The sequence below is a fragment of the Scyliorhinus canicula genome, chromosome 26, assembly GCF_902713615.1.
Source record: "Scyliorhinus canicula chromosome 26, sScyCan1.1, whole genome shotgun sequence".
Lineage (NCBI taxonomy): Eukaryota > Metazoa > Chordata > Chondrichthyes > Carcharhiniformes > Scyliorhinidae > Scyliorhinus > Scyliorhinus canicula.
Window position 1 is genome coordinate 3,297,443 of NC_052171.1, and position 25,374 is coordinate 3,322,816.

At 44.5% G+C, this 25,374-nt stretch overlaps 1 protein-coding gene across 5 annotated transcripts in view; it reads right to left on the bottom strand.

Annotated features, from left to right (window-relative positions):
* The window catches only part of nsd3 (nuclear receptor binding SET domain protein 3), an 82,252-nt gene that overhangs the window by 11,682 nt on the left and 45,196 nt on the right, over positions 1 to 25,374 (bottom strand). For 4 of the 5 annotated variants that reach the window (XR_005458812.1, XM_038785547.1, XM_038785548.1 and 1 more), the window contains 8 exons: positions 13,151 to 13,276; positions 12,468 to 12,594; positions 11,458 to 11,658; positions 9,827 to 10,006; positions 9,450 to 9,602; positions 6,214 to 6,370; positions 1,340 to 1,548; positions 687 to 799 (listed from right to left, as the gene is read on the bottom strand). Coding sequence is in view for 4 of the 5 variants with exons in the window: in XM_038785547.1 (XP_038641475.1) it covers positions 687 to 799; positions 1,340 to 1,548; positions 6,214 to 6,370; positions 9,450 to 9,602; positions 9,827 to 10,006; positions 11,458 to 11,658; positions 12,468 to 12,594; positions 13,151 to 13,276 (1,266 nt within the window). In the remaining variant the exon portion in view is untranslated. The remainder of the gene's footprint in view (positions 1 to 686; positions 800 to 1,339; positions 1,549 to 6,213; positions 6,371 to 9,449; positions 9,603 to 9,826; positions 10,007 to 11,457; positions 11,659 to 12,467; positions 12,595 to 13,150; positions 13,277 to 25,374) is intronic. The other variant, XM_038785549.1, reaches the window with a different exon arrangement.

Below are 25,374 nucleotides of genomic sequence, written 5' to 3' on the forward strand. Positions count from 1 at the left end.
GCACTCTCAGGACTGCACCCCAAGTGACATCTAATATACTGAAGAGAGGAGCAAAACAAAAATGTCGAGTGACAACATGGCGCCCTACTGACAGATATTAAAATAAAGCTCCTGTTTATTTCCTGGGAGCACGTTCAGGCTTGTCAATGGATCCATGATCAGCAAACATTCTAATCGGTCAATAGCAATTCATTTTGATTTGGAAAAAGTTGCAGCAGTATGTTAGAGGCAGTTTCTGCTTTATTTTGATATCCGAACGAGGCTGCCCAAAGCAATGATCTCAAAAGTTTACTTGATTAATAATAGTAATTTTGATTGTCACAAGTAGGTTTACATTAACACTGCAATGAGGTTACTGTGAAAAGCCCCTCGTCGCCACATTCCGGCGCCTGTTCGGGTACACGGAGGGAGAATTCAGAATGTCCAATTCACCCAACAGCACATCTTTCGGGACTTGTGGGAGGAAACCGGAGCGCCCAGAGGGAACCCACGCAGACACAGGGAGAACGTGCAGACTCCGCACAGACAGCGACCCAAGCCGAGAATCGAACCTGGGACCCTGGAGCTGTGAAGCAACAGTGCTAACCATTGTGCTGCCGTGCTTCCCATCGTTTCTTCAGAAAAATCTATGAAACAAGGTCACGTGGTGCTGGTTACTTCAATTTTTCACTGTTGACATGACTTACTTTAATGAATCTATATGCTGGTGGCTTTCTGTCGTTGCGTTCATTTTCCAGTGCTTCCTTGCTCTCTTTCAGTAATTTTAACTCTTGGAATCGCTTAGCAGCTTCTTCCAGTGCTACGAGTGACAGAAAGAAACATTTTTATTTGGGATGGGTTTCTTCCCCACCCCCCCACCCCCAATGCTGCTGAATTTAAGGGATTACTGCATTCCACTGTTGTTACTGGCAAACAGCAAGTTAGCTCCAGTAATAATTCAGGCTTTGCGAATGTCAATATCTACTCAACAGCAGCATCCAAATTCTCAGCAACAAAATTCAAGCAAAATTCAAAGCATTGAAAAATCATGCATTTCAGCTTCACCTCAGCACCCAAACAGATTTCAACAGCATTCCTTCAGCAAAGAGCTGAAAACATTCTATGGAGGGGTCTCCTTCCACACTGGACTGGACAGGTTGACTCGGGGTGGCTTTAAATGGCTGTGGAAATGGTTTTTTAAGCTGGAACACTTCATTCCCTTACAGCAAGAGCTTAGAGCAAGGAAGCAATACAAAGCGGCTGATAAAATGAGCGACAAACGTGCAGTTGTCTTTAAGAGCACAGGCTGTTCATTTTGCATCAGGGAAAGATATCTCTGCTTGTATTCTGAAGGTTTTACCTTTTTTGAAAATCTCGTTAATACCACCAGCACGCCCATCGGACACGTTGCCCTTGTCTCCTTCTAAGTAAGGAAAGACTCTGCCCTGATGCACCCAATAGTAATCATTCGATCCAAAGAAACGCACAGGGAATTCTCCTATATGGTGCTTCATTGCTTGAATGTTAAGTGGCACACATTTGGGATTACAAACCTCTGCTGGCCACCACCTGAAACAAACATCAGGGTAAGGACAACTGCAAAGAAGCACGGGTCATCACCACGTCATATGTTGCCATCAGGACTTCACAATAACTTATGAACAATCTGACAATAAAGTGCATTTACGAACAGAGTAATTTCAGAACTATGTAGTCTTTCTAGAACAACGAGTGGCTGTCACTGATCCAAAATAGCAGAAAGTAAACATGGAATGTATAAAAATGTTGGGGAAAGTGGGCAGCCTGCCCGAATCTATTACAAAAGGCCAGTTGCACTGGTCTGATTGGCTGAACCGGAGTCTTCACACCATGACCCATCTATTTGACACTGTCATCTCCCATACCCTCTTCATTCCCATGGTGTCCATTGTTGCCAAGATCATCTTGGATCACTTCAGTCTATTCATACATCACTACTTCGATACATTTCCAATCCCATTTTCCTTCGGCTTCTGTTCCCGGGTTAAACTCTCATGCAAGTCATTTACATCTGTACTTTCAATGTCTCAATTTCTGAGTGTTTTGGCCTTCCATTTGTCACCGCTTTTGCTGCTCTTTATTTGCTCAGTCATTACCTCACCTTCACTTTGATAACACTTCTCATGAACAAATCTGTATATCCCACTAGGTCTGGCCCCCTAGTTACTTTTTCAAATCTAAGGGTTGCCGACATTAATATATTTACCAACAACTGGATGAACCATCCATCATCGGATCTTGCTCAACTACATCAGCCCTCACTCTCCACTCCCAAACCATGCAGTACTCCACATGTAGGTGAGCATGGTTAAAGTAGGCATTCACAAGTGGTGGAAAGGTAACAGCATCTGTGGAGAGAGAAGGCAACTAACGTTGAGTCTGGATGACTCAAATTGACCAAGGGTCATCCAGATTTGAAGCTTCAGCTCCATTCTCTCGCCACAGATGCTGTCTGCTGAGATTATGCAGGATTTTCTGTTTTTGTTTCAGATTCCAGAATCTGCAGCAATTTGCTTTTATGAAAGATGACAGAGATTGGTTCAGGGCAGTCACAGAAAATGCTGCAAATAACCAACATGGCTGTTGCAGAGAGGCAGAGAGAGATCTTTTGTCAGAAATCTTCTTCTGAAGCTTGGTTTTTCAAGAGCTTGGTCAATATTGGAGGCTTGGAAAAAGAGTGGGGCGGTATAATCAGAAATAATTTTTTGGACAAGTTAGCAGCAGCCTAGGAACAAACGCTGGGTGGTTAGCAGTCAAGGGAGCTGGAGATAAACTTCCCTTCCTCATTATCCCGTCTTCCATATTTCGACCTTCCCCTCAACATTGTTCAGGATGCTTTCATGGCAAAATTTCAGACCAGGACTTTGGTCACTGGTTCAATATCACCTTTGTCTTTTGACATCCATGGCACAGTTTTGCTCATGTTGCTGTGTTAATGACACTATATGAAGGCAAGAATGTTGAACCACACACAAAAATTTTGAGTTCATCAGTTCACACAGGGTGATAGCACAGGAGGTCATGATGCCGATGGCAACTCTTTGGCATTGCAATCAGAAATTAAAAACTCTTCAAATTTCTAGGCAAGCGCAGCTTCCTCTGCTCAACCTCACTCTCCAATTCTCCATTAAAGTGGCATAATGGTTTTGTTTTAAATCACTGTTTACTTCGTTTACAAATAAATATTGTGCAAAACATCAACTTTCAATCAAGAGCAAAATATCACTGCCACTTTTTTATACGAAGATTGTTTAGCACAAGAAAAATACATTGTTATTGCTGCCTCCTGAACTGAATGTTTAAAGGGCATTTTTGAGAAATGTATTTACATCATTTGTCTAATTGGTGTAACACTTGAGGAGCTTCCATAAATTAATTCAGACGATTAGCCACATTTTGCAGTGCTGAAAACCACATTTTAGCGATGTTAGGTCATTGATCTGAAGCATTAACTGTCGTTTCTCTCTCTCTCTTCCCCCCCCCATTAACTTTCCAAATATTGATTGGAACCACTATAATTCGAATAGTTTGGCTGTTTTTATCCAGTGTGTGCAGGAGGGTTCCATCACGCAATATGTGGATGGACCGACAAGAGGCAGGGCCACATTGGATTTGGTACTGGGTAATGAACCGGGCCAAGTGTAAGATTTGGTTGAGGGAGAGCACTTTGGAGGTAGTGATCACAATTTGGTGACTTTCACTATAGTAATGGAAAGAGATCGAAACATATGGCAGGGCAAGGTTTATAACTGGGGGAAGGGTAATTACCATGCGATTAGGCAAGAATTGGCGAGCATAAGATGGAAACAGGAACTGTCAGGGATAGGCACAATTGAGATGTGGAGCTTGTTCAAGGAGCAAACGTGTGTGTCCTTGATATGTATCTCCCTGTCAGGCAGGGAGGAAATGGTCGAGTGAGGGAACCATGGTTTACAAAAGAGGTTGAATGTCTTGTCAAGAGGAAGAAGGGGGCTTACGTAAGGATGAGAAAACAAGGTTCAGTTAGGGCACTTGAGGGATGCAAGATAGCTAGGAAGGAGCTCAAGAAAGGGCGTAGGAGAGCTCGGAGGGGGGCATGAGAAGTCCTTGGCGGGTAGGATCAAGGAAAACCCCAAGGCTTTTTACCCTTATGTGAGGAATAAAAGAATGACCAAGGTGAAGTTCGGGCCGGTCAAGGACAGTAGTGGGAATGTGTGCATGGAGTCTGAAGATATAGGAGAGGCCCTAAATGAATACTTTTCTTCAGTCTTCACAAAGGAGAGGGGCCATGTTGTTGAGGAGGATAGTGCGAGGCAGGCTGGTAGGCTGGAGGAGGTCGATATTGAGAAGGAAGATGTGTTAGAAATTATGAGAAGCCTGAGGATAGATAAATCCCCTGGGCCTGATGGGATATATTCTAGGATTCTTTGGGAGGCGAGGGATGAGATTGCAGAGCCTTTGATCTTTATGTCCTCACTGTCTACAGGAATAGTGCCAGAAGACTGGAGATAGGCAAATGTTCAAGAAATGGAATAGGTATAACTCTGGGAATTTTAGGCCGGTTAGTCTCACTTCAGTCATAGGTAAATTATTGAAAAGGATAATTTGGATCATTTGGAAAGATACAGCTTAATCCAGGATAGTCAGCACGGATTTGTGAGGGGTCAGTCTTGCCTCACAAGTTTGATTGTATTCTTTGAGGAGGTAACTAAGCACATAGATGAAGGTAGAGCAGTTGATATCATATACATGGATTTTAGTAAGGCGTTTGGTAAGGTGCCCCATGGTCGGCTCATGCAGAAAGTATACTTCTCTAGAATGATTGGGAGTAGGTTGATTTGATCTTAGTTTCAGACTAGTTCGGCACAACATCGTGGGCCGAAGGGCCTGTAATGTGCTGTATGTTTTATAAATTGGCTCTTAATTGAAAAAAAAAATAATTGGGTATTCTAAATTTATATTTTAAAAAATAGAATACAAACCATGCAGAAGAGATGTGTTATTAAATTGCTTTGTCTATTTCAAATCTAGAAGCGAGATCTGGTTTTGCTTTTTGGTGTCAACCACATCAGATTGACTCTGATGTGCAGCAAAACCACCTTCTGAACACACCACAACAACATGCATCAGTGGACAGAGTGTCCACTGGCACAAATTTTTAAAATAGTATTTTTCATCATGGCACACAGATAAACGGGCTGTCCCTATTCAGTGTCATCCAAGCAACTGCATTCTCACAGAGAGCTCTAAACTGAATGCACATTCAGCACCAGAAGATACAGCGCTGGTTGTGAATTTTTAAAACTAGCCGATGAATTTATATATTTTGAAATATATTCAGTCACATGAATCAAGATTTTTCAGTCTGCAAGAGTTAACAGAAACATTGGGCTGGATTCTCCGCCTGCGTTTCACCAGCAGTGCACTCTCACCCCCGGATTTCCTGGTGGCGTGGGGCTGCCCACAATGTGAAACCCCATTGACCGCCTGCCGGGACGGAAGATCCCGCTGCTGGCAGGGGTGCGCCGCACACGGAGAATCCCGCCAATAGCGTTTCATACAGTGCAGAAGGCGGCCATTCAGCCCGTCAAGACAACACTGACCCTCTGAAAGAGCACCCTACCTGGACCGACTCCCCTGCAACATTCCCGTAACCCCACCTAATCTTTGGAGACTTGGGGGCAATTTGGCATTGCCAATCCACCTACCCTGCCCATCTTTGGACTGTGGGATAAAACAGAGCACCCAGAGGAAACCCACGCCGACACGGGGAGAAGGTGCAAGCTCCACACAGTCACCCAAGTTGGGGATTGAACCCGAGTCCCTGGCTCTGTGAGGCAGCAGTGCTAACCACTGTACCAAAAAGCCGTTTCCATGGAACTGAATCTAAATTCTTCAGAATCGTTGTCAGTGATTGTTTTATGTTGACATGGGGAAAAAAAAGTCAAATGGCATTCCTTTTCTACTCGATTCGCTGCTTGCACTACTGTCTGTTGCTTTTTGAACATCAATTATGAGCCCTCAAAGATACTGCAACTGCACAATGGGCAGAAAACACAAGCAAAATTCACTTCACACCTCCTGGTCTCACTGCTTTATCTTTCGGGGTACATTATGATTGCATTTCAGCACAACTTTCTTTCTTTCTTTCAGTAACTTCTTTAAAGATTTTAGTTATTAAAGCTCTTGGCTAAATGAAAGAGACAAATGAATTACCTGTAGATGCCCAGTTTGACCCAGACTATTTCCTTGTAGCGTGATTTCTTGCCAGCTTTACAATTATTGCAATACCAGCTGCCTTCTGGCATATCAATCATCAGGCATTCTGGATGGAAGGATGCTGGACACGATTCACAGCACAACAGGCGGCCACCTTGACACAAGGAAACCTTATTTTACTGACATTTTGTAAATGTGCACAACCTCTGCAGCTTCCATTTTCTCAGTTACAGACTGGGATTTCCAAGGTCATCTGAAGCAATGCTCAGAAAGAAATATTTATCACCGACAGTTCACCATCATGCACAGAGACTTCACAGAAATGTTTTCAACATACCCAGAACAAATGAGCAAATTCCCATTTCAAACCCAAAAGTCTAGTTTTCATTTTGAATATTACAAATTCAAACTAAACTGACTTGAGCTTTTCCATTTTCAACATTTAATTGTAATTTTTAAACTCAACTATTTTTTGATATGAAGTAGCTGAATGTTTATGGTCTTTTGGTTGACCAACACAAAACTATGCTGCTTCACGAACCAGGGTTCCAATGGTAGGTACCAGAGCTAATGTTCTCAGTGAACAAATCGTTCCTCCAGCCCTCGTATCAGGGTGTATAGCTGAGCGTCTTACTGCAGTGAAGTTTGTCCTGAAGTGCTCGAGGCAACCAAATCACTACACATGCTCAGCTGCATGGAACCTGTCCCAGACATACCACTCATCACAGCAGGAAATAGGAGCAAAGCCTACAGGTTAGCAATACGAAGCCACAAGCATTTTGCTCGAGCTCAAAAAGGAGTGGCTCATTTCACAGTTGTTCATGTGAATTTCAGTGCAGATGAATGTTCAAATCTGCCCAGGATAAATTGTATGAACCATCGTCAGTGTTGGCCAGACAATAACAGTGGAGGCTTTCCATAAGAATAACTAAGTGGAAAACACCGTAAGCAGGGCCAGGATGTCCAGCAGTAAGCAATGTGCATTCTTTCAATGGGAGCACGGGGAAGCTCTGTCGCTGGAGAATTGATTCCGGACATGCAATTACCCCTCCCCCTAACTCAAGAACAGTGTATCAAGATGAGAAGCGGGTGAAGATGAATAAAAGCATACAGTGGAATGACAGACACAGCAGTTGCTACATAAAACATGCTTAAGAATTATTTAATTGCTGGCAACCTCCCCACCCTGGATGAAAAAAAATAGAAAAGTATCTCCGTGACTTTTGTCTTTTTCCATGAATTACGAGCATTTTGCATTGTTAGCCGACAAGAAAAGGAAAAGACAAGGGGCGAAGGGGTGGAAATTCATTTTCAGCTGCAAATTGAAACTCATGGCAATGCTTGGTAATTTCAGCCCAATACTCAATTCCACTGCAATCACTGGAATTGAATAAGAGGCGGGACTGTCTGTTTCTCACGACCACCCAATAGAAATTTCAAACCTCCAGTTCTTTATTTAAAAGATGCTATTTTTTTTATTTTATTTTTTTAAAGGGTGCCTCAACAAGCAAGGATTCTCCTCTCAGTCCACAATATCTAGCTTGCCAGTAAACCAGCTCGTCTCTCCAACACACAAAAGCATGGATACAGCAGATTCCAGTTGGCTGGACAGACATAAGTGAAGCAATAACTTGGATTAAAAACATTTAAGCAGGTTACATCACTGACATTTGAAGGTGGCATGTTAAGCAGCATCCTGTTCATGCTAAGCAACATTGGGGCTCAAAATAACTGCAAGGCTCCTTCCATGGAAAATATGCTTACACCCATTATAAAAGGGTCACCAAAGATTTAAAGAAGCAAAGCACAACTTGTCCCTTTTTTTAGGTTTGTTGCCAAGTGATCAAAACAACTCTGCTCTCTTATTGAAACTTAAAAATATAAATGGATGGGTAGGCCTGGTGATGCAGGAGATTTGTGTTCTGCCTATGTACTAACTCCAGGAAGCCAGTCATAGGGAGCATCCAAATGGGAAAAGGAGAAATTTGAAGAGTTCGCTCTCAACATGGAAAATGTTTGACGCATAAATTCTTTTTTTATATGGGGCGGCAGGATGGCGCAGTCATTAGCACTGCTGCCTCGTGGCGGAGATAACCCGGGTTCGATCCCAGCACCAGATCACTGTCCGTGTGGAGTTTGCACATTCTCCCCAAGTCTGCGTGGGTCGCACCCTCACAACCCAAAGATGTGCAGACCACGCTAAATTGGAATTTTTAAGAAATCTTTTTTTTTACAAGATTTTCAGTTATTGCAACATGGAGATTGATGATGGGAATTTACCCCCAGTTGTCACTCACTTTTATTGTGCCATAAAAGCAACTCCAATTCTCAAATTATCCAAGTAAATGAAATACAGAGCCCAAAAGCTATAGAGCAGGAGGACCAATGCAGAGGGCAAAATAAAGAGCACGGTCAGAGAACGCTAATACTATGGAGGAAAGTCTTGCACATGTTTTGTCCGGAAAAGACAAAGAAAAAGTTATCTGCATTTCAGTGAGGCAAGATGCATCAACGTCCACACAATTCATGTCCATTATATTTGAAATGAACTGTATGAGAAAAGTTGTATCCAAATGGCAAAATCTTGAACAAAATCTTCAACGTCCACACAATTCATGTCCATTATATTTGGAGTGAACTGTATGAGAAAAGTTGTATCCAAATGGCAAAATCTTGAACATGAAGTATTTTTTTTCCTTTCATCTTGAAAACACCTCATGTTAAAAGCAACCAAAATTCAATTTTATGATTCGAATATGGAGATTGATGGTGGTAATTTCCTCCCAAATGTCATGCTTTTATTATGCCATAATAGTAACTCCAATTCTCAAATTATCTCAAATGTAATGTTGGTAAACTACGAAATTGCCAAACCAAAATTAGAATCAAGTAGGAAAAAGGATTCTGCAATATTACCAAACAATGCTATCATGTGTACAATGAGAACTGCCCAAGTTCTCTCTGAAAAGCCGGATTAAAGATCAAATGTTGACCTTGTAATTATTTCAAGCCCAGGTTAATTTCATTTTTCTTAAAATTTCTCATCATCAAGCTCAGCTAGTCAAAAGTAATTTGAAAATAATTCAATTTACACATTTTCGTAAGCAAGATCACACAGGATTTAATAAAGCACAGGATTTTAGCAGATGCGGGGTATGGATAACAGCACGGTAGGTGGGGTGGATAAGAAAGTTCAAGCACACATGGTTCCGGAGATAAACTTTTTTTATTACCTTTCCCACATTTCTTTACTGTAGTTGACGGTGAGGGAGGAATCATAGGTTTTTTCAACAACTCAGCCGAACGATTTGACTCGCTCAGGAGGTAGTGCGACTTATATGTATAAGAACTGATAAGGGATTCGGATTGGCCTTGTTCAATCACCCCTACATGAAACAAATAAAAAACATGAGTTGCAATGAAAAGACCCATGATTCCCCCCGAAAAAATCTGAAAAACATTAATTTAGTCTCAACGTTTTTTTGTTTCAAAAAATAAATGGGAGGGGGGGGGGGGGGTGAGAAAAGCTTCAAAAAAAAAATTCAAGTTACACATGCTACATTTTATGCTGATGCATCATTTAAACAGGATAGCTGGAAAATTGTCTTACCTCGAGCACAGATAAAGCACCAGCTTACATTTACTTGGAGAGATGCGCGGTTGCCCTTCTTCAAGCTGGAGTGGTTGTTGCAGATGATGCTGTGAGTTGAAAGGACAAGGCTGCCAGCTGCAATACAGCTCTCCCCCATGTGATAAGCCACAGGACACCGCAAACAACGCAGCATACGACCTGGTTTTACATATGCATACAAAACACAACTGCTTTTTAAAAAAGCCTGATTAAGAAAATAAAAAAGTAATTAACCAGCCAAATTAATTTCCAATCCAGTCAGCATCTTACAAGTCTGTCATTCAACAAGCTTCATGAAATGATCTGTTTATCAATTATCTGATGTGGAATTATCATCGATCTTCCACACAGTGTTCTGAAGTGCATTAAATGCAGCATTTGTCACAGAACTTTTCCTGGGGCTTTTTATGGTTTCCATCCCTCCTAACTCAACATCATTCCCTTCACTTGGTGAAATGATTGAAATAAGGCTTTGAAACGTGGTTGAAGGGGTAAGGGAAAAGGATGCACAGACGGGTTTGCGACTGCAGCTTGCGTGGGAGATAAATACCAAACTGGGCTGCATGAAATGGGTACACAATCTGATCAAGGTTTACTTCCAAAGTCACTCTTGATATGCTCTGGGGCATTTCACCTTCACTCCAAAGGAAGCACCCCAAGTTTTGTTTTGCATGTCTTTTCCGCATACCAAGCTGAGATCATTTAGCTGAGGTGTGGTCTCATCCACACAGGAGTGCAACAAATTGCACAAGCACACTGCAGTATCTGATGATACCACATATACAACAAATGCAGCAGGCTAGAACTATGAAATGTTACCATAAACACATTGCACATGTGGAAAATAGCACACATGACGGCAAATCCCAAAATACACAACACTCTGCCTCAAGTTAAGAAGCTCCATGGCCAACATCCTGTGTCAGGCCAAATCCACAGGCTAGATCAATAACTAACATTTAGAGCTGACTGCTCAATAATTTAACTGAACCTGTTTAGTTTCACACCACCGCTTTTGTTCTATGTCTGGATACCATGTTAAAACTCTGCAGCCTTTGTCAAATTACAACATTACAAAAAATAACAAGAACAGAAGTGAACTTTGCAGTATTCATAATTACATGGCCATTTGATAGTTTTTGCCACAGCTTAATGCTCGGAGTTGGTCAGTCGGACCAACTTTAACAAAGAAACAAGGAGCGGAGAGCTTAGAACACAAACAATTCCTGCACTTAAATAGTCAGAGGGTAGATCTTTATCTAGATGGATCCAGACCCCCAAACCACTTTCAATGAGATTTCAAAATCTTACTTTTACATTTTATCCTCAAATGACTCAGGTCAAGTGTTCGGATAATGACAGTTGTCTCAGTCTGCTCCAAGACATAGATCATAGCAGATCATAGAATTTATAATGCAGAAGGAGGCCATTCGGCCCATCGAGCCTGCACCGGCTCCTGGAAAGAGCACCCTACCCAAGGTTAACACCTCCACCCTATCCCCATAACCCAGTAACCTCACCCAACACTACGGGCAATTTTGGACACTAAGGGCAATTTATCATGGCCAATCCACCTAACTTGCACATCATCAGCTTGATTTGCCCCTCACCTTTTGTTGCTTTAGCCACGTCACAGTTGTCTGCTAAGCACGCCAAACAGCAATGCAGAGGACAACGGAAACCTTTTCCTTCAAACATAGCCGAAGAATAACTCCTCAAACAGGATTCATGGTAAAACCTTCCACATGAATTCACTGAGCACCTCTTCACAACCTTCCCAGACAACTTGCAAGAAAAACAAGTGTGGTTTCCTGTGAGAAAACAGATGTACCAGAACAGAAAAATATTAGAAAAAACCCCAGCAAATAATGGGCATACTCAGCGCGCCACATCTGTGGAGGGAAACAGAGTTAATGCTTTGGGTAGATGATGACCCATCATCTGAACTGCATTTTGTTTTTGAGTTCGAGAATTATCAGAATTCAGCTGTTTTGTATTTCTGCATGCAACTGTTCTAGTGCTGCAACATTCATTTTAAAGTGCAATTCGACTTTAAATTCGACAATGAGAGTTTGCTAACCGGCCACAGCACAAAATCTAGTTGCAATGAGATGAACTACATGCAGAGTTCTGGATCTCAACAGCCACGGTGTGGTCGTTTGCCCATGGAGTAATGACAACCAAGGTTCTGCCCCAAATTCTCAAGTTCGCATGAACCGCCAATTCATTACCTGATCATTTGTCACCAGCAGAACATTGATCAAGGTGGCACACCTTAAGCCAACTGGATTAATGAGTAAAATAGTCGTTACCCAATCCTCAAACCAACCAATTACTGAGTAAAATGGACGTTATTGAACGTTGACGATGTGTTGCTTGTGGAACGATAGAAGGTCAAGATTGGATAAAACGAGGTCCCAGGTTCGATCCGGCTCAGGGTCACTGCCCGTGTGGAGTTTGCACATTCTCCCCGTGTTTGCATGGATTTCGCCCCCACAACCCAAAAGATGTGCAGGGTAGGTGGACTGGTCACGCTAAATTGCCCCTTAATTGGAAAAAATGAATCGGGTACTCTCGATATATATTTTTTTAAAGATTGGATAAAACAATTCCTCATTACCTGTCGTGCATTCCATACATGTGAACTTCCCATTGGGCAGCTCTGCCAATCCAAGACACTCTATATGAAAGACTCTGCAACATTCTCCCTCACAGGGCACGAGAGACTCTCCAGGTTTCTCACAGATCTGAGGCAGGTCAAAACAAACAAACCTTTTTTTGAGTAATGTGAAGCAGCATCTTTTTGACCCAAATGAAATTGCGCATATTTACATTTCATAGTTCCCTATTTTCTGTCAAATAAAGCCCTCACCATAATATTTAACTTGAAGAGAGCAGCTTGCTTCCTCGATCATTTTGATATGCATGACATCAGACAGTGGTGAAATAAATTCATGATCATTGTGGCAAGGGATTTGGGTACAGGTACAAGGGCATTAGCGCTGGATGAACACCGTCAATTATTACACACAAGTAACCTGCAACATTACATACAAGATGTTATCCCCCCCCCCCTCCCCCACCCCGGCATGGTAATGTGGACCAGTAAACGGCGTCTGTTCTGAAGGTCTGAAACATTCTAAGATTAGAGTGCAGATGTAACTCAGGACTTGTCCCCATCAACCAATCCTATTTTCAAAATCATTTTAATAAACCAATTCACAATCATGGGCCAATGAATTTTAATCAACCAATCTCTGATCACAGACCAATGGTCAAAGCCATCTTCTGCTAAGTTCTCACCTGACATATATCCTTCCTGGAAGTTCCACTGCCGTGTCTGGACAAACACGAATCCATTGATGTTTCATCGGAGACCTCTACACCTGGAGGAACTGCTGGGCTGTCAGACCTCTTCTCTACGCCAACCTAAAAAGTACACAAGTTAAACATTTCAACCAGGCAACAAAATGCTCAGAAATAGAACACAAGGTGGTCAAAGTTGTGCAAAGCAGATTGGAGTGTCGGCCGTAAATCAGTTCGACTTCACATTCCTAACTATTACCTGTCAACCCGTACCAGGACAACACTGCAAGAAGATGGGGCTGCCCTTGACTGACTCACTATCTAGTTGATTCACCCACTCATTGTCAAAGGTCACTCTTCAATAACAACCACTAGGGTTTATGGGTGTCACGGTTGGGGCTAGTACCTCGGTCAAGGGATCATATTGTGCTCTTTGCAGAGCAGGTTGCCTGCATCGGACCCCACCCAACACTCCACTCTCAGTTGTGCGCACAAGTCGCAGTTTGCCTGCGATAGTGGCCAGACGTAAGAAAGCAGTCTCGACAGGCAGGATAAACCAGTTGAGGTTGGAGACAGGCCTAAGCCCTTAGGGAGACAGGGTTGGGCGATCTGAGCACATGAAGTCTATTCCTGGCGGACAATGCAGAGGAAATCACTAATAGGTTCAACGGGCTGGAAGGCAGATCCAGCAATGTGTTGTGAAGCATGAAGAGCAGAAGACATTGAAGATGTCCTTGCCATCCACCACACACGGTTCTCCCTCCAGACGACCGGACTCTATCCTGCCACTGGTTAGAGGTGGATGTAGGAGTCGGAGGGAGGCTGACCCAAATCAAATTCACGTGCAAGACATCTTCATTCATCTATCGAGGCTCAAGTCCTGTGGCAATGGGTGAGCGACGAAGCAGCATGTGTGATTCACTGGGCCCTGTAGCCACAAATCTGCACTCAGGCCATAGGGTTGTCTTCAACCGAACCAAAGCAACAGTGAAACCCAGAAGCCACCCGAGTGACTGAGCAGCCCTTTTCAGGACCTCGCATGCTAACCTTCATAGTCTCAGAAAGAAGATAGAAAAGGAGCCACAAACATTGTCTGCTTCACCCAAACCTAGCCAGCTTACCACGGATGGCAGGAGTCCCACTCGAGCAGTAACAAAAAGAGAAAGAAAGAAAATACTATATATCTCATCTTTGATGCATTGAATGCACGTACACTCACGGACAATGCCAAAACGGATAGATCAGAACAGAGAACTGTCCCTAGTGGCCAGAGAGTGAAAATGTGACAAAGTTGAAATTTCTGCACTCAGCGAAACACGCCTTGCAGAAGGAAGTCATCTCTGGGAAATAGTGGCAGGATACACTTTTTTCTGGAGTGCTCAAGCCAAAGAGGACTGGTTGATGCGGGCGTCTCAGTTGAAATTGAACTGGTGAACAAACTGACCAGACTCCCAGAACAAATGACCACCTCATGTCACTCATGATCCCATTGCCAGGCAAGAAGCAAGCTATCATCAGTGCATATGCCCCCACAATAATCAATCCTGAAGTCATCAAGGGGAAATTCTATAAAGATCTTTGGCTGGATTGTCTGTTTTTGGGACTATAAACCCGCGCAGTCATAAAACTGTGGACTTTCACAAAAGGGCCACATACTCCTAGCGCTGCATGGGGCTAGCAGCAACCCTGCGTAAATCTAGCAGCTTTTGCTGCAGATACGGGCCTCCGCACCGTGCTCCACAGACCCCCCGATCGGCCATGCACACGACCCTGACTGCCCACCCAAACATTGCCCGGTTGCGTATGATGCCCCCCTGCCTTCCGATCGGCCTGCCTCCGACCAGACCGAGTCAGCAGCCGCCACGCTAGTTTCCCAACCAGCAGGACCGTGAGTGGTCCGCGCCGTCAGGGCTTCGGCCGGTCAGGGGAAAGAATGGCGGAGCGGGCCTCTAGCAATGGCCGCAGGGAGGTGATATGAGACGCAGCGTACTCTCCAAGGACGCCGCTTTTCGGGGCCCGGAGAATTGGGGAACCGTCACTGGTCCCAATTCCATGCAGAGAAATGGATTTTCCACCCCGGCGCCGGCCTTGATTTCGGTATCGGGGTGCGGAGAATGCAGCTCCTTAACTTCCTGGCTACAGACAAGCTGATTATACTTGGTGACTTTCATGCCAGAGTTGCCACAGATCCCCAAACCTGGGGAGGTGTGATGAATGTATAATTTTCGATATATTGCATTACATGAATTTGGTGCAGTAAGGGTCAAAAGCCTGGGTTACTGTGCATATGACTACTTCAGTCGTCTCTTTAAAACTCCTGGTTTGCAAGACGTTTTGGAGCCAGACATGGAGTTAAAACACTGTAAAGGTTTGGGTTATAGGACCTTTATTTCGATTATGAGGGTTCCCTGCGGACTAGTTTTCAGTTTGGTAAGAAGATGTAGTTAATGGGAGGAGCCACAGGCTGAAGCAGTCTGGTGTTGAGGTTCAGTTTTAGTTTGTGGCTGGAAGTCAAGCAGAGAAGGTTTTCTGAAGCAATATAGTCAGAGTTTGCATTATTTGGACAGGGTGTCAGGTTGCTTTCTTTAAAACATTCTCAAAAGATCGCTCTTTTTCAAAGCGGAGGATTCCATATATCGTTGTACAGCAAGTATTCCTGAGTGCTCACTGTATTTAAAAGTGGATTGGGATCGGAGATGGATTTGTTATTTGAATAGAAATTAAGAGAGCAGTTAAGAGCTGTGTCATTGTATTGATTAACATTGTTTCGGGGGTAATTATAAGCTATTTTCTTATTTGATGTTGAACATATTTTAATACTGGACCAGTAATAAAGTTTGTTCTAGAAACCCAGATCCCAGGGCAGCACGGTGGCACAGTGGTTAGCATTGCTGCCTACAGCGCTGAGGATCTGGGTTCGAACCCCGGCCCTGGGTCACTGTCCGTTCGGAGTGTGCACATTCTCCCCGTGTCTGTGTGGGTTTCACCCCCACAACTCAAAGATGTGCACATTGGCCACATAAAAAAATGCCCCTTAATTGGAAAAAATAATTGAGTACTCTAAATTCATTTTTTTTAAAACAGCCCCATTTTGCATGAAATCATTCCCGGAGTGAAGTGTCCTTTCCTCACAGTCTTACAAAATAAAAATTAAATACTGGGGTTTCTATCCAGTATCCTACCCACTGTTGGAGTCTGGTCCGAGATCATAATACAGGTGTCATTGGCAAAAACGGAGCTGGGAAAGGAAACAGCAGTGGTCTTCTACTCGTGTAATTCTGCATTGAGCATGAGCTCCTTCTCACCAACACAATTTTCTGGCTACTAAACAGACATCCTGGAAACACCCTCCTTCTGGGCACTGGCATTTCATCAACTACGTTATTGCCAGCAAGAATTACAGACAGGATGCAAGGATGACTAAGACCAGGTTTGGCACTGATTGCTGAACTGACCAGACCTGTCATCTCTAAAATGTGACTGGAAGCTCAGCCAAAGCTAAGCCCTCAATGGAAGAAGATTCCCAAGCGCTTGAACATTTCAATACTGAAGATCAACTACATGCAGCAGCAGCTCAGTGATGATCTGGAGAAGAGGCTAAATTATCTTCAGACCCCCGACCAAACAACATCGAGGAAATCTTGGATTCCTACAGGATAATGTGTACACCACAGCTAAAGAGGGTTGAAGAAATTATAAGTCAGCACTTCGTGTTTCCGCAAAACGTCCTTTAATTAACACACAGTTTGTGGGGGGATTAGAGAGACCACGGTCATGTCCCCATTTTATAAAGGTAAGGGAAGCAATTTATATGATAGAGTTAGCAACATCTGGGACAAAAGGCATTCTTTAGATTAGCAAAAGACAGAAATACGAGCAGGCCAGAGTTAGAGTTTAATAACAGGCCTCGAGTTCCTCGCCTATAAAAAATGATAATGATCTGCTGTCAATAAAACAATGTGCAGCTGTATGCTTGTTCACATTGTATGACCTTCTGACTGTTTCATACAGAACTTCCTAACTAAAAATAAGGCTAAATATCCATCATGCTTTGCCAAGTGCCTATTTCCATGAAATATAGTTAAGTAGCTGGTTAAAATGAATACAGGGTATTAAGGCAACTAATCCGCCAACTAAAGTCCATTCTACATTCTAGTGACATTCCGTCCCACCAAGCCCAAACGCCAGGACCGGTTGGATGAAAATGACACTGAGATTAAGCATCACCTTGAAGAAAAATACAAGTTATAGAGAGCGTACCTAAATGACAAGTCCACAGCCAAAAAACTGTGCATAACAACAACCACAACACAGTCCAACACAGACTGTGTCAGATGAAGGACTAGTGACCAATTCAAAAAGCAGATGGGAAAGCTGATACGGAGACTTCCGGTGATGGCGGGCGGGAGGCAGCCACACAATGGAGGGCTCCCGTTCAGGAACAGCATTTTCGGGGCTTTAAGCCCGGTCCCAGGGTCCACGGAGGCAGCAAAAGCAGGGAGAAGGCACAGAGGAGGCATAGTGAAGGCACAGTAAAGGGAAATGTCGAGGTTGAGCAAAAAAACGGCCGTAAACAATAAAAATCAGCTGAAGGTCCGTCGGGGAGTGGAAAGGTCACCGCGGGGTCACCAAGGAAAATGGAGGCTGGAGCACCGGGGAGGCCACATTGCTTACGGCTGAAGAAATGACTAGGGTAATGGCTGCAGAATTCAAAAGGTAGTTTACAAAATGCATGGAGATAATGAAGAAGGAGATGAGGGAGGTTTTGAGGTGCTGGTGGAAGAGGCGATTTCCACGGTGATGACGGCGGTGGCGGGTGCAGTGGCGGAGGTGTGGGAGCAAGGGGAGGCGCTGAAGTAAGTGGAGGAGATATTATTGTAGCACGGTGATCAACTTACCTCGATGGGGAAGGAGATGCGGAAGGTGATGGAAATTAACAAGGATATGCGAGGAAAATTGGAAGACCTGGAAAACAGATTCAGGCGACAGAATTTGAGGATTGTGGGGCTGCCCGAAGGGGTTGAAGGACCGAGGCTAACTGAGTATCTTTCCACGATGCTGGCGAAACTATTGGGGGAGGGGGTGGATCCCTCCCAATATGAACTGGATCGGACTCATCGGTCGTGGAGGTCTGTACCAAAGGCGAGTCAGCCGCCAAGGGTAGTGACTCTGTGGGTACAGTGTGAAGGAGAAGGTCCTGTGCTGGGCCAAGCATAAGTGGATGGTGCAGTGGGCCGGAGCTGGTATACGTGTATACCAGGACTTTACGGTGGAGCTGGCGAGGGGGCAGGCTGCTTTCAACCGGGTGAAGAGGACACTGTACATTAGCAAGGTGCAGCGTGGCATAGTATATCCAGCGAAGCTGAGGGTGACTTACAAGCTCAAGGACTTTTATTTTGGAATGGCGGAAGCAGCGGAGGAGTTTGCGAAGGCAGAAGGACTGTGGCAGAACTGAGAAATTGAGAAATGGCCATGTGCCGATATAATCTCATGACTGTATTTTCTTCTTTTTTGTTTCACTGCGTGCGGGTTTATGGGCTAAAGAATATATACAATGTTGTTTATATTTAGACAAGGGAAGTGATGGGACTTTCACTCGAAATCTTTGGGGTGTAGGTGGATATGCGGGGTTTGTGTGCTAAAGGGGGATTTCTGGGCTTTCCTAGGGACGGGCAAGGGGGAAAGAGACCAGGGCGGGGGCCTCCACGCTGGCCTGTTTAAGCCAGCCAATGAACGGGAGTGAGGTGGGGGAGGGCTGCGGCCATCGGAGCCTGGCAGAACAGGGTCCGAGGGGTCTAACCGGGGTGGAAAGTTGGGGGGGAGGAGTTTTACAAGAGGCAATGGAGGAGAGGAGTTTGGGGGGGGGGGGGTTTTACAACTCTTGGGTATCATGTACGGTACTCTTTCAGAGGTTGGATGACATTTTGTGTGTGTGTTTGTGTGGTTTGGTGGGGGGGAGAGAGGAGAGAAGAGAACGACTCTATAGGTTAATGGTGACCATGGGCGGTCCCGGGCGCCTTTTTTCTTTTTCTCCTTTGTTTTTTGTTTCCACCATGGGGTTTGTTTTATTGGATGCATATATTGACAGGTGGGCCGTTGTTTGGGGTGGTGGGGGGATGGGATCTTTGTTATTGTTAAGGGGATTGATTTTGTATTTATTACCGTTTACTGTACTGGGTGGGGTGTAAACTTTGAAGGAAAACGTGAAAATGGAGAATAAAAACATTTATTTTTTTTTAAAAAGCCGATAGGGTCAAAAATGATACAAAGCATATCTACGAATCTCAGGGCGGTCTCCGGTACTCAATCAGCCAGTTCCTCTCAGCTACTCAGTGCTGATGGGACCATGCTGGAGAGATCAGCTGAGCATTTCAATAATGTCCTCTACTGACCATCCCACATCAATGATGAAGCAAGAAACAGGCTGTCCCAGGTTAACAGTAACCCTGTTCTAGGAACTCCACTGACAATGCTAAAAACAGAGCAATCATAAAGTACAAAGCCCCTTGAGCTGAGATCTAGAAATACGGTGGATCGCATCTGCTCAGGAAGCTCACCCAGCTCTTGCAGATCACATGGGAGCAAGCTGTCGTTCCACGGGATTTAAAAAACACCCTCATTTACATACACGAGGGCGGTATGGTAGCACAATGGTTAGCGCTGTTGCTTCACAGTGCTGGGGTCCCAGGTTCGATTCCTGCTTGGGTCACTGTCTGTGCGGAGTCTGCACATTCTCCCAGTGTCTGCATGGGTTTCCTCCAGGTGCTCCGGTTTCCTCCCACAAGTCCCGAAAGACGTGCTGGTTAGGCGAATTGAACATTCTGAATTCTCCCTGTGTTCCCGAACAGGCACCGGAATGTGGCGACGAGGGGATTTTCACAGTAACTTCATTGCAGTATTAATGTAAGCAGACTGGTGACAATAATAAAGATTATACAAAAAGGCAACTGCCAATCACAGCCATGGTCACTGTCCAGAATGTGAACCCAGGCACAGACAGCAACTACGGAATAGAGAGCAGGTTTTTTCACTTGCAATGTCTCCAGGCCAAGATGAAGGTCCTCATTGATAGACTGAGAGATTTTCTATTTCACTATGACTGTGCTCTAAATGCTGGAAGTGAGGTAGACACGCAGCTCATTATGGACCTGTTTTCCACAGCCTGTGATAACTTCAGTCTCACCATCAGCACAAAGAAGCCAGAAGTCATGTTCCAACCAGTCCCAGCAAAGCTCTATCAAGAGGTGATAGTGAGAGTAAATGACGAGAAGCTGACTGCTGTGGACAGGTTCACCTGTCTCGGCTGCATTCTCTCACATTGTGTTCATATTAATGATGAGACCGATGCCAGAATTGCTCAGGCCAGAGTGTCTTTTGGAAGACTTTGGCATTCAGTGTGGGAAGGTGGGGTGGGGGGGGGGGGGGGGGGGGTGTCAAGGTCTGCCAAGCAATTATCCTCTCCACTCTTCTCCATGCGAGTGAGACCTGGACTGTCTACCAGTGACACGCAAAGAAAATCAATCGGTTCCACCTTTGCTGCGTCCACAAACTTCTCAAATTCAAGTGGCAAGGTATCAATCTTCGGACAAAAACTGCTCCGATGGGGTGGACATATCACCAGAATGCCCGACAACCGACTCCCGAATCATTTTCTGCGGTGAACTGTAGTACGATCCCATGGCGATCAGAAGAAATGTTTCAATTGATGCTGAATCACAGAAGGCCCCGTCAGACTGGCAAAGTGCAATTGCCCTGTTCCCATTGCACTAGAACATTTTGTGTTAAGTTAGGACTTATTAGCCCTCTTGCACCCACAAGGCTCAGTGCCTGGGTGACAAGTGAAGATGGTCTTCTTCAACACTGAAGGATGAATGACGATCTCGTTGACTGACCCACTCATTGTCAATGGACACTCTTGAATAAATCATGTTTCTAAAACTGAGAAAGAAGCAAAATACTGCTGGAATTTGAAACAAACCCAGAAAATACATGAATTCAGTAGATCTGTCAGAATCTATGGAGAGAGAAAATAGTGTTAATGTTTTGAGTCCGTATGACTCTGTACAGAAATTGAGAGCTTAGGAGAGGAGCCAATTTGCACTGTATCTCTAGATAATAATGGAAGCACATCATAGAATCCCTACAGTGCAGACCTACAATTCTGCACCGACCCTTCAAACGAGCACTCTACCCATATCCACTCACGCAACCACCCCTCCCTACCTCCATAACCTAACCAACACGTCCCTAGATATTAAGGGGCAATTTAGCATGGGCAATCCACCTATTCGTACATCTTTGGACTGTGATAGAAAACTGCAGCACCTGGAGGAAGCTCAGGCAGACAAGGGGAGAATGTACAAACTCCACACAGACCCAAGGTCAGAATCAAACCCGTGTCCCTAGCGCTGTGAAGCAGCAGTGCTGACCACTGCGCCACCATACCACCCCATGTGCAAGTTCCTTTTAAAAAGTATTTTTCTTCACATTTTTCACCCCACCCGTCTGCAGCTCTGGGTGGTCCAACACCCCAAAAAAAGGCCCCGAAGGGACAGAGCTTCAGTTCAATTTATAAAATTGCTGACATAGAGCAGACCCAGAACCACATCAGCTCAAGACAAAACTAGAACGTTTGCTCATGATTATCCAGCCCCCTCTCACAACTGCCCTCCACACCCACAGTTAACCTGCTCATCCTGGAATTGGTCAAATGGACCCTATGCACCACCTTCAACTGTATCAAACCTAACCTTGCACATGAGCATGTTGCATTCACCTTGCGCAGAGCCTTACACCACACCCCATTCTTTATCTCTGACCCGAACTCCTCCTCCCACTTGGCCTTCACCTCCTCCACAATCTCTTCACCATAACCCTGCCATAAATCCCCGACGTGCTCCCCTCCTCCATCCCTGCTAGTGACAAAACTCGCTTCAACGAGGAAGGAGGCACCAAAGGGAATATCGGGAATACCTCTTTTGCAAAATTGCAAACCTGTAGGTACCCAAAACCATCCGCCTGTGTAAGCCCAAATTTCTCCGACACTTGCTCCATGCTCCCAAGTCGCTCCTCTAAAAACAAGTCCCTCATCCCTTCCACCCCGTCTCTTCCCATCCTCTAAACCGAGATCATGCGCAAATTAATGGATGATCAGCAGGGAGACAACATGCGACTCAAGCCAATCAGCAGCTCAATGTTGGAATAGTGCCAGCTTCTACTTGCAGCAATCCATCTGCCTGCCTAGTCTTTCCCACCTAAACTGCTGGCAGTCTGACGATAAATTTTAGCGCCAGAGAAACTGAACAAATACCCCTCCAATAATTCGGCATTTAAAAGCCAATATTACAAATTTTAAACAAATCAAGCTACAATCAATCAATGCAACTTCCTGCCACTGAACTGCAATACTGCAAGTCAATGGTGCTGGCAACAGCCTGGAAACTGCTTCACCATCTTTATGAGACTTCTCTCAGCATATAACTGGCCCATGTAAGTCCTTTGAACAATCTATCAACTGCAATCACCCAAAGAACTGACCAGATAGAAACAAAGATAAAACTGCAGAATGGTAGTTCAGCGGTTGGCACTGTTTCTTCACAGCTCCAAGGTCCCAGGTTTTCTCCCACAGTCCAAAGATGTACAGGTTAGGTGGATTGGCCATGCTAAATTGCCCTTGGGTCCAAAGAAGATCGGGTGGAGTTACTAAATTACAGGGATACGATGGAGGTGCAGGCTTGGGCAGGTTGCTCTTTCCAAGGGCCGGTGCGGACTCGATGGGCCAAATAGCCTCCTTCTGCACTGTAAATTCTATGATCTGAGCAGATGGAGGGCCATGGAGCAAGGGTCTGTGTTCCGAGAATAGAGTAACAAGAGTTTCATCGAGTGTAATTCTGAAGGGCTGTTCTATGTCTTTGATCTTATATTTGCATTGTAAAAGCCTGAAGATAGCAGCAATGCACTGGGCATTACAGCAGCTGAAGACAACAGTATTTTTTTTGAAATTAAAGTACCTAATTCATTTTTTTCCAATTAAGGGGCAATTTAGCGTGGCCAATCCACCTACCCTGCACAGCTTTGGGTTGTTGGGGGGGGGAGGAGGGGGAGGGAGGGGGGGGGGGGGGGGGGGGAGGAGGGGGAGGGGGGGGGGGGGGGGGGGGACCCACGCAAACGCAGGGAGAATGTGCAAACTCCACACGGACCGTGACTAAGAGCCGGGATCGAACCTGGGACGTCGGTGCTGTGAGGCAACAGTGCTGACCACTGCGCCACCATGCTGCCCTGACAACAGCATTTTATATACTGGTCACAGCTTCACAGTCCTGATGGCCTTTAGGATTTCCTTTAAAGAAATTTAAAATATCCAGAAGGACAAGAGCAGCAGATACCTGGGAACCCCACCACATGGAGGTTCCGCTCCAAGTCAGTTGCCACCTTGACTTGTAAATATATCGCCGCTCCTTCACTGTCGCTGGGGCAACATCCTGGAACTCCCTCCCTAACAGCGCAGCGGATGTACCTATCACTCAAGGACTGCAGTGGTTCAAGAAAGCAACTCACCACCACTTTCTGAAGGGCAACTAGGGAAGGGCAATAAATGCTGGCTAACGAGTGAAGCCCTCAACCCGTAAATGAATTTTAAAAAACATATCTATTTTTGTATAATTAAGGTGCAATTCAGCGTAGCCAATTCACCTACTTTGCACATCTTTGGGTTGTGGGGATGAGACCCATGCAGACACAGGGAGAATGTGCAAATTCCACACGGACAGTGAGTCGGGGCCGAGATCGAACCAGAGTCCTCAGCGCCATGAGGCAGCAGTGGCAACCACCGTGCCGTCCCGGCCTTGATGATTTTCATCCTTTAGTCAAACGTATTGTGTTTTGGCAACTGTACTCATTCGGCAAAACTTTCACCACAGGGTGGCACCAAACCTAGTCTCTGCAAGAGCAAAAGAAGTCATCCTCCAAAAGGCCCAAAAATTCCAGTAAATGGCATCAGGCCATAGTTTGACTGCCCTTGCCCATTCAATCTCCCGTGATACATGGCAATTGCAAGCTGATAAAGTGCAGTTTCCTCTACGGTGCACAGCTGCTATGCATCTCTTCAGTCACATCAGGCTGAAGGATTGCATCATGAACAGTGCAAGTGAACAAGGAAGTGGAAGCTGGAGTGGTAAATTCAAAGTACAATTCAGTACACAAATAGAAACAGACAGGAAGATATTCAACTGGAGGGTGGGAGGACACAGAAAAAAGCAAACAGATTTTTAAAAACACAATGAAAATAAAAGCTGAAGGAGTGAAACCCCACAACTGTCGCAGTTCATGTTAAGTGCCTGAAAGGTTGATGCAGCTTTTAACACATCATGCTGTTAAAATGGAGTAAATAGACTATGGCGAGTTTCGTTCACATTTGCTGCACAACTGCAGGCAATTCACATCACTATGCATTTGAATGTGGCTCCAAAAACGCTCATCGGGGAAGGCACACCCCTGACAGTAACTTCTCAATTTCCACATTAAACCCTCCACCTCTCCCTCACCTCAAATTGCTGCGGCATTTGCACATGATCAGCACTTATTTTCACAGCATCTTTTCACAGCAATAAAATGTCGCCATTTTCAGACTTTTGAATGGGGAGAGAAAATGGAAAAATATGCCATCATCTTCATTTCCTTTCTGATTACATCACTTCACTTCTGTGCCCACAACGCAGAACATGTACTCAGTTATAAACCACAAAGGCAAAAATTCAGATGAAATGATTCTGCCAGACTGTGCTCATCAAACAAGTTTCAGACTTGCAGTTACTCTTATTAAAGCCCTTTGGCAGAACGGCTTTCTTTTAACTCAACGCCAGCTATTTTCTCCAATCGTATGTTTACTTCATGAACACACAGACAAAAAAACCTTCGTAATTTTCTGGGCTTGTAACAGATCACAATCTAACTTTAACCACATATTGTGGTGATCAAACCAGGAGCCTGAGACGGGTATGTCAATGGAACAAAGCGTTTTAGGTTAATGATTTTTATTAAAACCTATTTAACAGATTTATCCCAAAACAAGAGTTCCAACTGTACATCACTTCCTGTACTTCCTTAATTTTAGTTACCCACCTCGACTGCCTAATTCCTCTTTCCCGTTCTCTGCCCTTTCATGATTTCCTCGTTCTGTCTTTTACTCATACATCGAAAGGGGGTTACTTTTCACTACTGTT